This window comes from Cyanistes caeruleus, chromosome 2 (genome assembly GCF_971803275.1).
Source record: "Cyanistes caeruleus chromosome 2, bCyaCae1.hap1.1, whole genome shotgun sequence".
NCBI classification, from domain to species: domain Eukaryota; kingdom Metazoa; phylum Chordata; class Aves; order Passeriformes; family Paridae; genus Cyanistes; species Cyanistes caeruleus.
In genome coordinates this window covers 66,091,118-66,105,259 of record NC_141702.1, presented here as the reverse complement: position 1 = coordinate 66,105,259, position 14,142 = coordinate 66,091,118, and the positions used below count along the sequence as shown (strand labels likewise).

The 14,142-nt window shown below is 34.5% G+C and overlaps 1 protein-coding gene across 24 annotated transcripts in view; it reads right to left on the bottom strand.

Annotated features, from left to right (window-relative positions):
* STXBP5 (syntaxin binding protein 5) overlaps positions 1-14,142 on the bottom strand; it is a 105,167-nt gene that overhangs the window by 11,798 nt on the left and 79,227 nt on the right. For 7 of the 24 annotated variants that reach the window (XM_086877591.1, XM_086877592.1, XM_086877606.1 and 4 more), the window contains 3 exons: positions 6,664-6,714; positions 2,370-2,609; positions 573-942 (listed from right to left, as the gene is read on the bottom strand). In XM_086877591.1, coding sequence (XP_086733717.1) covers positions 573-942; positions 2,370-2,609; positions 6,664-6,714 — 661 coding nt within the window. Of the gene's footprint in view, positions 1-572; positions 943-2,369; positions 2,610-6,663; positions 6,715-13,647; positions 13,696-13,794; positions 13,855-14,142 lie in introns of all 24 variants that reach the window. The other 17 variants (XM_086877590.1, XM_086877593.1, XM_086877594.1 and 14 more) reach the window with 3 other exon arrangements.

Below are 14,142 nucleotides of genomic sequence, written 5' to 3'. Positions count from 1 at the left end.
TGAAGATTACATAGGTGGCCTGTAAGTATATTTAAGAATTTCTACTACAACACATGTTTAAACTCATAACTTAAACCCCTTACTTTAGATGACTCATTACTATACTACTGCTAGCAGTTAATCTTGACTTCATAGACTAAGTTTAAGGCTTTTAAGACACAAGCAAGCTACACAACAAAATACTGAGGCATGGGTGGGATGAAAATAGCTGCACAAAAACAGGCAGAGTTCTGGTCAGGTAGAAGCTAAAGGTCTAACTCAAGGCAGTTTTACCCATCAAGAAGTAAATTCAACTTTTAGACAAACTTAATGTAATGGATCTGTATCACCCATTTGGAACCATGTGTTGAATCACTCTAGCTTGAGCTGAAGTGATAAAACTTTTTCATGTGTTAAAGACACAACTAATAAGAATGTGCAATCAAAAATATTCAGGCTCAAGTGTTAGAGAATCATCAACCCTGAGTGAATGTATTTTTTTAAAAATTCATCATCCTGTGGAAAAAGGAACCTTTATGTGTTGCAGAAGACTATTTCTTTTTATATTTAAGTTACTATCAAACAGATCTTACCTAAAAGTCATAATATGTCCATTGGCACAGAAACATGCAAGGCAGATACTGTTACTCAATGACACAATGTCTCCACGAAGAACAAAAGAAGTCTCTGTTATATTTTGCTTATAAATACAGTTCTGGGATGGCAGTGAGATAACTTTTGCTTGCTTTTCTGAACATATCACTGCATATTGGTTTTCACTGATTTCCTGAGAGGAAGAAGGGGACACTGAGACAGGTCGTCGCTTTTTTGCTTTTTCTTTTTCATCTTTATCTTCAGGAACATTGTGTTCTCTCCAGGGTTCATGCGCTGGTGGGACCAAAGATCCTGTGGTGTCCAAAAAAGCCATTCTCAAGATTGCACCTTTTAGCCTCAGGATGGTTCCTAGGAAAGAGTAGTTAAGCACATTTCTAAAACAGTTCTCCTAAATCACTTTTCAAGCTACAAAACATTCCTTTAAAAGCTAAGAGAATGAAAAGAAAAAAAGAACTTCAATTTGTCTCCCTAGAAAAACAGATGTACACAAACCTTGGGTATTTATCTAAAAACCAGTGAAGCACAAATGTAATCAGGAAAATGTTAAAACAGTTTTCAAGGGTAAAGTGGGTATATACTCTCATTAAACTCAAGGGAAATGTATTTGAATTTAAATTCAGTGTCACAAATACAACTCATTTCATCCTCTCCTGATAAGTACACAGTATGTTTAATACCAACAATAAATGTTATTATTAGTCAAAGGCGAGCACCACCTTTTCCTTCAATTGGTTCAGAAACAAGCATATATGTTTTTTTTATTTCTCCCCTGCAGTTCACACTTGAATCCACTTCTCTAGCTTGAAATGAAAAAGTTTTCTCTCCTTACTGCTCAAATCACTGTCTCTGTAGGCCAGATCTTAAGTGAATAAATTTTATTTTACTTTAATTTATTCACACATAAATAACAACATGAACATTTGCTATGTACAAAATATAAAGCAATATCTTTTAAGGATTATGCTGAAGATCCAAAGAGGAGACACACTGCCTAGCCTGCGGCATTGCCTTTATGACCAAATGCTCCCAAATCTGACCACTGCAGCCAATACCTCACTCGATGGGCACAAATCCCATCTACGGTGTCTATGGCCACTCCTAATCATTCCTCCAATCAAACAGCATTGCATTTCAATGCAGTGCATCAAACATTTCTATGTTTGATACCATCTGTGTAGCAAAATGGACTAAAGCAGCATGTCTTGCATTAGACAGTGATAGCACGAAAGCTAAATCTATGACTAACAGTATATCCAACAGTATATAACCGTTATTACATAATTATAACAAAATCAGTTGCTGTGCATCAGAAAAACAAGATACAAGACCTTTCACAGCAATCCAAAGGAATATATTTTCCACTAATATATCAAGCTAGTTGTTCAATTTACAGACTCAGTTTGCACTCCCTTTTCTTGCTGCAGGAAAATTGATTGATTCTTACCCCATGACTAAAACCACAAGAATAAACTGAACATTTGATACTATTCATCTCTTCTGCTATCTCTGTTTAACAACTGCAAACATTGTTTTCTCAGCAAGTAAACACTAAAGTTGTATTTTTATATTTTATGAAACTGTACTTTACACTTTCCCAATTTGAGAAACTCTGGTAACCAGTAATCAGTCTAGATTGTTACACTTAGCAGCTAAATAAATGGAATATTTTTAATTAATCAATAATTGAAAAGAAAACCCCAAACAGTTTCTTAAAATATATGAAGAACAACAACACTTTATCAAAGCATACTTTAGCCTGTCTGCTTTGTACATACCACTAGGAGAAACAATTACTGGCTGAAGAAGTCTCTGCTCTCCTCCTGGGGGTAAGTTCAGTACAATGACAAGCACTGTACCCAGCGTGGTCCCAACCCACAGGCAAGGGGAAGGTGATGTATCAGCCTTTCTTGTGAACGTCTCACAGAAATGAAGAGCTGAAATTGCCTCACGTGACTCCTTATCAATGCTAGTTACACTAGAACTCCGGGATCGACTGAAAGAGTTGTCTTTGACATCTGAAAATAAATCAGTATTAATTAAAAAGAATAGCAAATTGCAGGGATTAAGAGAATTTAACTGGTTTTTTGTTCTTTAGCATCAATTTTATACTAACTATAATGCTATTGATTTATGTACCCCTATCCTTACTTAGTCATATTTCCTTATTCCCTAGTTTCCATCTGTTTTTTGAGAAAAGCACCATCTTATTTCCAGAGGTTGCCATTAGATAATTATCACGAAAAATTCTAAGGCGTATTTCTAGATCTAGATCTTCTAGAGCCAGAGGATAACAGTCATCAAGTAGTCCTCTAAAAAAACTGGATTAGAAACCTCTCTGCCAATTAGTTCATTGATAAGATGAAAAAATATTGGCTCCCATGGATCACAGTAAACTAATCTTAGGAAGATACAATCATTTCAGTTTAGGAAATGCAGTGACATCTGCACAGCATGATAGCATGGAACCTGTAATGACTCGCAGTATTGTTCCACTTTAGGAAACCGTGTGCAGGAGATCTAACAGGTTATTTACACACCCCCAAGCTTTTATTAAGAGAAAAACAAATGCTATCAAATGGCACCTGGTACTGCTATGCAAAGCTGAAGATTCCCACTTGGAATGCTGTAGCATAATTCCAGTAATAGCACTAAAGCTTTTCTGGATGTTTTGCTGTTTAGCAACAAGTGAATTCTAACATTAACAAAAATGTGCTGCTCCACTCTTGCTGTATGCTATCTGTAGGTATAGCAATACCTAATATATCAGCAGACACTGAATTTAATGTTATACTTTCTTATTTCATAATTGCCAAGTTTTAGCACAAGACAGCCCTCACCAGGAAAAGTTTGATGCAATTTATGCTACGCTTTTTTAAAAAATAACTCAAAAAATCTTTTGAGTAGGGTATAGATGCAATTGATATTTTAAAGCAGGATTAAGAGCTAAAGAACAAAATTCAACCATGTACTATTTGGAACTATAACTATGTTAGTTTCATTAAATTATTGAAAAGCTTTCTACAAAGAATATCTAACATGCATTTGGAAAGCATACCTACTAGATTTCAACTGATTAAATACACACATCTACTTAACACAAACAGTGAAACTTCTCAGGAGATAATTGCATCATTCCAACAGGGAAAGAAAAAAACATTGTCCTGTTGAATTTTAGCTGTCAAATATAAAACATGAATTATAGAAACTAACTCAGTAAACTCAGATGTTGACATACTAAGTTTTCACATTAAAAACAGTAAATCCAGTGTAAAACAATAATTTGTTTTTATGAGTCTTCTAATGACCACCACCTCTTATGATGCTTGTTTTTTCCAGGCTTGAATATTTACTAATTTAATTATTTTTTTCAATTTTAACATGGATTAATCAGTCTGAATATAATCAATCATACCTTAACTGCAATAAGAATAGCTTTACATGTGCATTTGTGATTTCTAGCTAGTTGGAGAGTATTTGTACAAATTCCAAAGGATTGGAATGGACAGGAGAAAACCAATAACTTGCCAGACAATATGGGCATTTTTGAAGGTGAACAATCCATTCAGAAGAGAGAACAGAGGGTTAAAAGCTTAACTGCTTTACTGCATCCTAGTTATCATGAAGTCAAGAAAGAAGCTTGTAAATGGATTAGATTCAGATGAAGAGGAAGGAACAGCAGTGTGATGAATCACTACACACCATCAGAAGGATGGAAAGATGAGGCTCTTTTCAGGAAGTAAAGCAAGGAATAGCACCTAGTGGCAGTAGCATCTTAATCACTGAATTAGAACATTGAAAAGCAATGGTATAATGCAGACAAGGGTATGATGAAGATAACTTCTGTTTTAGAAAGCAAAGAATAAATACAGAAACACATAGTTTAGATTTTATCTGTTCAGAAAGGAAAAGAAGCCAGTTAAAGATCTAAAGACAGAAAAGTAATTTGAAAGAAGATCATGGAAGAGGAGGTTTCAAGAAGCCATGGAAAGAAACAAGAGACAATGATAAGGATAATGAATTTAGGAGAAAGGCATTTCAGTTGTCTCCTACAGCCAATAGATACGGCCACATAAGTGACAAAAATACAAGCAAGCCAACACTGAAAAACACTATGCAAAAGCTATATCACTACGAGAAAAAATAGAAGCAAAATTAAATGTAAATGCTTAAGAAAATGATTTACAGACCTGAAAACCTAGAAGAATTTTACTCAGAACAAAATGAGGTCTCTAAGCACAGATATTCACATACATGCAGTCAAAACCAGTCAAAGGCTATTACAATTCAGAAGGTACATACTATTTTATGAGTTTATCAGAAATGATGTGACAAAAAACCCTTTCCATTATTTCAGTAAACAGCAAATATTAAGTGATGTAGAAAACACTGTAACTCTTTCAAGATTGGAAAGTGCTGAAAAAAAATCAGCATTCACTTTTCACCAGTCTTCATTAGGGAAAAGTAACACTTCCAAGTACTTACTGCCATCAAGGAACTGTGAGTAAAACAGCAGATTGGTTAATATTTAAGTATAAATGTGTTCCAGTTTGCCAAGTATGAAATTCACCCTATACCAAAATTATCCCTAAAACTTTAGTAAACATAGTGCGGAACAATAGAAACATATTGAAGAGTCGTCAAATTCTTCTGCTCTTCTGTGCCAACATGGCCACAGTCAAATCGCTCTAGTTCCAGACACTAAGCTTAGAAAGATGTGGAAAAATTTCAGTTCCAGAGGAGATTAACAGAAGCCACCCTAGGTTTAGATACAATAACCTAGAGAAGAACAAACTGAATTCTGTAAAGAAAAAAAAAATCTGTAAAAATTAAATTAGAGATATGATGACAGATTTCAACAGCATAAAAAAATTACTAAAATAGGGAGTACTTGTAATCCCTGTTCATCGTGGAAAGGACAAGAAAAAGTTAATATGGAAGCAAGGAAGCTTGATTAAATAATAGGAAATCTGTCTAATTAGACTGCACAACAGTGAAACTTCATCTGGTATATGTCTAAAAACTTATTTATTGGAGGCTCATGAATAGATCAGAGGTTAAATTGTCAAAACATCCATATCCCTGCCAAAGGATCCTTGCCAATCCTTGGATAAAGAATCTCTGAGGATTGCTTCCAACTTTACATTTCCCTGAGAGGTGCAAGCTGTAATTGTAAATCAGGGTGGTCCAGCTCAGTTTCAGAATATCCCAGTGCCATGGACATTTCCCCCTGGTGACAGCAGCGGCACCTGGCAAACACACAGTGCTACAGCTGCCAGACTGATCCTGGCTGTCTTCAGCTGGGCTGGTGGTGGCAATTCTGCTGCAGAAAGAGGAGCAAGCTGTGGCAAGCAGAAGGCAGCTGTATTTATTACTGTAGGTCTACAGTTGTCCCCCATCATCTCTAGAGAACAAGTCAGAGGAGTTGGATCTGATCTAAGAGCTGGCACTCAGAGTATTTAAAAAACCCCAACCTACTCATTTGTATGTTGTTCTAGTTAGGCAACACAATGACCTTTAGAACTACAGACCTCAAAACTGAACTGATCCTTATTTAAAAAGTTACTGTGTATTTTCAAGAAAAATCAATTCTCAGACTGGTCATCCATCCAAACAGCTGTATATTGCTTTACTTTAGAGAGAGTGGTCACAAGAGAATTAACATTTATAAAACTACACCAAACTATTTGTTGAGAGCACCTCAACATATCCTGTTAAGATATTTCATTTCTCAATTTAAAGTGTATCAGATGGTCTTACACAGACAGCAGCTTTCCTAATGCCGTCTGCTTATTCACGCTTTTGTTATCACAGCGCTACTGACGTGTGACAGATGCCTAAAAATTATGATGAAAGTGTGATAAGCCATATACAGGAATTGCAGGCTTACCTTATGATGACAGCAATGACATTTTGTGCCTGAGAGTCCCCAAAAAGAGTGCAATTAAAATTTTATTTCTACACTTCAGATAAATGCAAATAAAGTCACGATAGCTTACATAACTTAGGCCTCTTACTTTAACATACTCACATTCAGATTTAGTAAAAATAAAATCAACTATATAAACTTACCTAAATCAGGCTTTAACTCAGTTGGCAAACTTAGCTTCCTGGACATCTTTGCTGAAAAGTGAAGTATATCTTTTTTTTAAAAAGAATAAACATAATTTTGCTGGTCCTTATTTGCTTCTTTCACAATATTTAATATATAATTGATTATTACATTCATTGAGGTACTTTGAAGTATTTCCACTAAAGCAGAGCCTCACTTCCTCAAGTGAGGGGTGCAAACTAAATCATGGAAGACAGCAATATCCCTAAATACAGCATCTTATGACTTTTGTTGAGCTTGATTTCCCTTTAGGCTTCAGGAAGAGCTTAATGGATTGGATGAACTTGGCTTTGGCTGAGCCTCAAGTTTTAATTTCTCAGGTGAAAGGTCAGAATTGCAAGGATGTGCACTGATTCTTACAAAAAGTTAAGATCCCATCCCCATTTCTCATGCCCTACTTTCTGATCAAATCTGAGACATTTAAAATGAAAAAAAAGAAAAGGAACTTGAAATTACACTAAAATTAATACAAATTTGTATAAAACTAATCACCTGAGATAAAATCCACAACCTTAGAAGAATGAAGACATTACAGAGAATAATCATAAAATCAGCAGTGTACAAACACTTGCAACACATTCAAAAAACCAGAAAGATTTTGATATAATATTGCTCAACTGAAAAACGGTACTTCAACTCATCCCTGACTTAGAAATTGGTTTTATAGGAACAGAAATCTTGCAGTCCATTTAAACTGCAGTAGAATACAAACAAATGCTGCTAAAAAAACCATCAAAAATAAAATAGTAGGCATGCATACCTCTTCCATCTTTCTTTCAAATAACTGGAGAAGGAATTATTTTGATATAGTTTATCTGCTAGATCAGGACTACACTCTGCATTTCTCTCCCAGCCACTTGCTTCAGTTTTGATATATCATTAAATTCTTTATGATCTTGCAAGGGTAATACGTCTTTTCCTAAAGTACATACTGAGCACAGCCTCATAATTCTAGGAATACCTTGTAATGGATACCACCCAAAGCAGCCTGAATCTTGCTGCTTTTCTCTGTTAGAGTTACCTCATTCCAATTATCACTTTAACAGAAATCACTCCAATTTCAAGATTTCCAAATCTTCAATATCCTGAAGAAGAGCATGTGACTTAAAGTTACTTCCATTTCTTCCAAAGGTGAAATACTTCACTGTATCATCAATTATGCTCATCAATATTGCAAATGCTAGTTTATCTGAATAGTTGAACAGTTTTATTCCTGTCATACATCATAAAAATTTGAGAACAAGACTCCAGAAATAATCTTCCAATTTCCTTTATGTGTCAATGTTAAAGGTATGTTTGAATTAAATTGAAATTACTTACTCTCAGGCAGAAATGCTCATCACCTATTTTAGGACAGGCTGAAACTGAAAAGGCCAGCACAACTATGTGTTTTCTACCTTCATCCTTGCATTAGCACTGGCAAATACCCAACTTAAGAGTGAGGCCAAAACTCATCTGAATGAGGTTCCTGCCAAATGTTGCTTCCACACAAGATCAACTCCTACTTCAGATCAGAGCTCAGAGATACGAACAGAAAACCTGAGAACACAACAGCACTAGTGATGAGGAGCCCATCTTTTTGCTATCAGCTTCTGGACAAGAACTTAAATCAGCTTCTGGACAAGATCATGAAATCTCATCTGGAATAGTGAATTACAAGGTGGGCATTCCCCGTAACACTTGTTTTCTCTGTAAGACATTTAAATATTAAGAGCTGAGATACTGAACAAAACTTGAAGTAAGTACACAAAAAACAACCAGAGTTATTTTTGGCTTTTAACAGCTTTCACCATGTGTAAATACCTTAACCTCTTCAACTAACTGAAGACCAGTACAGTCACCCTTGGCTTTTCAAATAGAAACATTTAGCACAATCTTAACAACTGGGAGAAAACTGACCAAAAAAAAACTTTAAAAAAATTAAAAAATTAAAAAATAAGTAAAAATCAATCCAAGGTTACAGATACTATATAACACTATAGCACATAATAGCAACTGTAGGCAAATGTGTTGGATTCTGAGAGCTGATCCAGTTTTAGCTTTTTGTTCCTTAGTGAAAGGCCAGCTGTGTGAACTAGACTGGTATGATAAAACAAATTTGTCAGACAATTTTCAACATATACTGAACTATGCCTCATTAATAGGACAAGAGGATACATGAATTGTTAAAAAAGGATATCATTACTGGAAATTGTGAATTACTGTGCTATGCAAAAAACCCCCAACATTTCAAAACATATGTTAATATGTCAGAAACCTCAATAATTCAAATGTAAATGAGAAATAAGATCCTATTCCAACAGCAATGGTGCCATCTTGTGTTTAAAAAAAAAACTGCCTAAACATGCAGTAAGAAAATAGGGCTATTTCACCAGCTAAGCCCTTTTAAACTAACATTATAGAAAAAATAATCCCTGCTTGTATTCAAATTGGCTAAAGTTTTACAATTTTTGATAAATTCAATAAATTTTGATAATGTTTTTTATGCCTCAGATGAAAACCAGCAACGTGCTAGATGCCTTGTACAAAGCAAATGATATAAATCAGAAAAATGAAAGGTACAGGATGGAGATTTACAGAAAGAATATTCAGTGTCAGGCTTTTCACTCCAGCTGCACAACAAGGCAGAGGTGATGCTGACTGCTCCTGCTGACTTCAAATAGTAGCTGTCATACCATAGTTCAATATCTCTCTTGGGGGTGGTGGTTGCTGCAGCATTTATGGCCCAGACTGGTACGAGACAAAGACACAGAGATCAGGGAGCTGTTGTGCTCCTCCTGGCATGCTGCTGCTCAAGGCAACAGTGACTATTTTGCCTGGGTTTAGACCTATATTTAATATTTCTCTAAATCAGAAAAATCTAGAGTAATACACAGGTGCACACGCATGTTCTGTCAATATATATAATTAGGTATCATAACAGAGAACTGTCCAAACCCAAGGGTTCTTGGAGATTTCTCACAGGTCAGGCTTGGGAAGCTAGGTGCTAAAATATGAAAGGTTGCTTTTCCATAACATGTTATGTGTCAGTGTAGAAGGAATGCCTTTCAATTCAATGAAGAAAAGCTGAAGCATGAGAAGGCTTCTCAACAGCAAGCTGTGGCTTAGAAGTAACAGTAGCAATTAATTTGCAGTTGGTTATCCTGAGCCGATACTTTGAAATGTATAGTGCATCAGTTTGAAAGCAATACAGTGATTTTTCCTCCATTCCTTTTATTTTAAAATAAAATTCTAAAAATTACAAAGGATCATGTGTCTTGGAGCTTTGACAAGCAAGAGAACAGCTTATGAAGCCTATTTCATGTAACATCACATGAGAAATAACTAAGGAGCTTAGAATTTGTTAGAGATACCAAACCTCCTAAATTATTCTATATTTGACAACTTCACAAAGTGAAATATTTACATTACCAATTAACAAATGTTGAAATCTCTAAAAATCATATGAGAATAATAAAACCATTTTACAGGAAACTGTAAGAAAACATATAGTTGGATACATCCAAAATTCAATCAAAGTATTAAAAACACATTGAAAGAAACTGATATTAGGGAAAATAAGAACTTTTTATGAACATCTTAAAATCTGGTCTGATGAAAACAGCATTAATGGTCAATTATTATAGCAATGTTTGAAAAGTTTAGGTATGCACTTTTAATGTAAGAAATGTGAGAAACCTCTGTCAGTACTAACAGTGGGGATTATAAAACTTTGGAATGAAATCTTCACTGCTTAAGCCTGTCTAATAATACTGTTTGCCATTATTTTTAAATTTATAAAGTGCAGGAAAAAATAAGACAAATTTTCCTGAGAAGTGTTTGACATGTAGGCTATTAGAACAATTACAAAGTTTGTAAAATCTGCCATATTTTGCAGGCACCTTTACTAAAGGTTTTTCCAGATATGGTTATTACATCTTAATTTCCAAGACAATTTGTAGCTATAATATTTAATCATCTGCATCTCTTCATGCCAAATACTTAACTAACCAAATTATGAGTAAAACAGCTGTAGATTTTGCTTCCTCTGAAGCTGGATCCCAATGTCTTCCTATAAAAATGACACAGCCTTAGAAAATAAACACTTTCTTACCAATTCTTCTTTCTGTAAATTCATCTACATTTAGTACACTTCTGCATATTACTTCACAAAATATTGTTTACACCTTCAAATATGTGACATTTGTAAGAGAATGGGCTGGATTCAATAATGGCCACAGCACTTTGCAAAATTTCTAGAAATTTTAATTTAAATCAAGTATCTCAGTATCTCCAAGATAAAGTGTAACTTTATCAAGGTTCATCTTTGATGCAAATAAAAGGGAAACATGACCCAAAACCAACACATTCACTACAGGTCTTTAACTTGATTTAGTACCCATTCCTTAGCACAGAGCATTCACAATTGAGTATTTAGAAGAAAACAACAAACCAGACCAACTAATCAAAATGGTGATGCATGAAGCATTTGCATATTGCTTTACTTGGGCTCTTGTTTCAGTTTTACATTGTTTTTTGATCCAATCATAGAAACTGTGTTTGTTAGTATCACTAATTACAGAAATCTGTAGGAATGACGATGCTCTACATCAGTTGCAATAAAGTAGTAAGTTGACAATAGCTTCACATTTATAACTGTGTGTGTGATGTTACCCCCTTGCAGCCCTACCACTGCAATAAAATCACTTCACACTGCTATCAGTATTCTCTTGCTCCCTGTTCCCAATGTGACAAACACAGGAGTGATATTAACAGCAACAGAAGTTACCAATGTAAATGATTTTCACTCTGTTTTGCACCTCATTTAGCAGGTTGTATTTCACACGTTGACAAAGAATGGAAAGCACTTGAACAGAATGCTCTGTGTGCCAGCGCAGAGAGCTATGACCATGCCATACACATCGAAGACATCAAATTCATCCCTGAGGACAATTTGTTTCATACAACATGGTGATGTTAATGACAGTGACATATTTTACAAAACTCATTGTCCATGCACATTTGGTTGTCAATTCAGTTTGAAACAATGAAAAGCAAAAACATGCAACTATTACCACAGAAAAGGTGTTTTATTTACATGAAAGAGCTTAAAATGTAAGTTCAGAAAGAGCTAGAATAAGCATGCCAGATAAGCTATAGAAAACATGGTAGTGAAACAACCACATTCAGTGCACAGCAAACCACTCAAAACTAGGAAAACGCAAAATAAATAATTATCTTTAAGCTTCCAATAAACTGTGCAAATTACAGAAATCACAGTATAACTTACACCCTGAAGAATGCATTGCTTATAAATAAATGTTTTGCTTTTTTTAGCTGTGAAAAACATTCTTAATACTTTCAGTTGAAAGGCTTCCAGCTGAAACAGATGTGAATGGCTCTATAGAATCTCATTAGCATACTTTATTAATACTCTAATGTAACTCTTTGAAAAGAAGTGGAAAAAAACCCAAACAGGTCACAGTTAGTCAAATTTTCCACGTGTTTTGCACAAGACAGTGTGTCTTATGTTCAAAAGAGACAAAAGGGAAACATTACCTCAATGGACATTGATATAACATGCACAAGATTAGATGTTTTTTCCATGTTTTTCTCAACCTGAACATTAGATTCTAGTTACCCTGAGTTTCCCTTAGGGGAACATATTAATGCTTGTGTAAAAGACAGCAATTTCTTTTTAATTACAGACGAATTCACATAATGCATTATTGACAGCCATTTGTTTTCTTGACCTATATATTTAGACTTTTGCTGCACCAAAATTCATTTTCCCTACCATTTCTGATGTCACTGCAAGAAGATCTCAACACAGAGCAAAAATATGTCCTTTGTACAGTACTTTCTTCATTCCATACCTCAAATTTCAAGAACAACTTTGTCATACTCCTGTTTGTCTCCCTGAATTCTGAAATATTATTTGTCTCAAATACTAAATTATGATGAAAAGGATTCATCTTTTAGGATAAAACTTACATTGCCAAACAGAAAAAACAAAGGGAGACTTCAGGAAAAGAAATCTCTTCCTCCCTCATCTCAAGCTATGCTTCCACACAACCTGTGAAATAGTAGCTTAGCAATTAATTTTACTATATAATTTCAACCTAAACTGACTGAAGAGAAAATGAAATTATTCTACAACGATATATTAATTTGCTAAATGAAAACAAATGAACATTAGCAAAGTGGTTCTGCAATGAAAGAAACCATATCCGAGTTAAGGAAGACGAGTGCCTTTCCCAAAGCTAAATCATACAGACTCTTGCTTTCATTTATTTAATGAGCCAGTTGTGAGAAGCAGAGTTATTTCCATTCCAGCAGTGAAAGGGTTCAATCTACCTGCATACAACATCTCCCAAGGCAATTTTGTTGCCAAATTAAGGCACAACTCTAGGGCTGGTAGGGTATTGTGTCACTGTTGGATGCAGAAAAGTAAAGAGAGTTCTGGAACAAAACATATATACAAAGCCAGTCCTCTTCCAAATGAATAAATGAAACCATAACAGTACCTCTTTCTTGACCACAGCCATATAAAAAACTGACCATATGGCTATGAATACAAAATATTAAAAAGAAATGGTATCAGCCATATGTTCCCAAAACAAGCACACCTTTGCAAAAGTATTGGAATCATGTTGTGACTTGCATAGACTGAACTCTTACTACGTATTAGAATTTCACCCACCCAGAAAAACAGAGAAGTGCAATTGTAAAATCAGAGAATTTAAAACACCAATTTCCTTGATTTTTTAAAATTATTGTGGCCAGTGTATTTAGTACAGAAGCAGCCCATAGAATTACCACCAATTAGCAAAAAGAATGAAAAAAATTAATAACACAATGCATTGAAATTTGACTGGTTTCTGCCTTTTATTTTTTGCTGCTGGGTTAGTGCTGCATAGAGTAAGGCACTGGATTAGAAAGAGTAGAGTTTTTCTAGTTCCTACCTATGTCATTGGTTACCATCTTGGAAAACTTTCTGCTTTTGGTCTTCACTGTAAATAATATTTTAATAAAAAAAAAATCATCAATCTAAGTGTATCAAAAGGTGAACTAAAGAAAAAATAAGACTAAAGAAAAGAAAAATACTGTACCCTTTTCTATAAAATTATTCATTTTTTGTTCATCATCAGAATTGTTTGGTGAACCAGAACCTACAAGTGGAGACAGAATGAAATGGATATACATTTGACATGAATGAAGGGGATATATCTCTGACACAAAAATCAATGTATATTAGTACATATAAAATATACATATATAATACGATATATGTATACATATATTATACAAAATTATATATGAGCTCAGAGTTTAATGAAGATAACAAACAAAATATCTGAAATATGAAAAGAAAAAATCTGAAAAGAAAATACTGATACTGGTATTCTCTGTAGCTGTACTAGATATTATAAAGTACAAATTACTTTGGCGTGACAGAA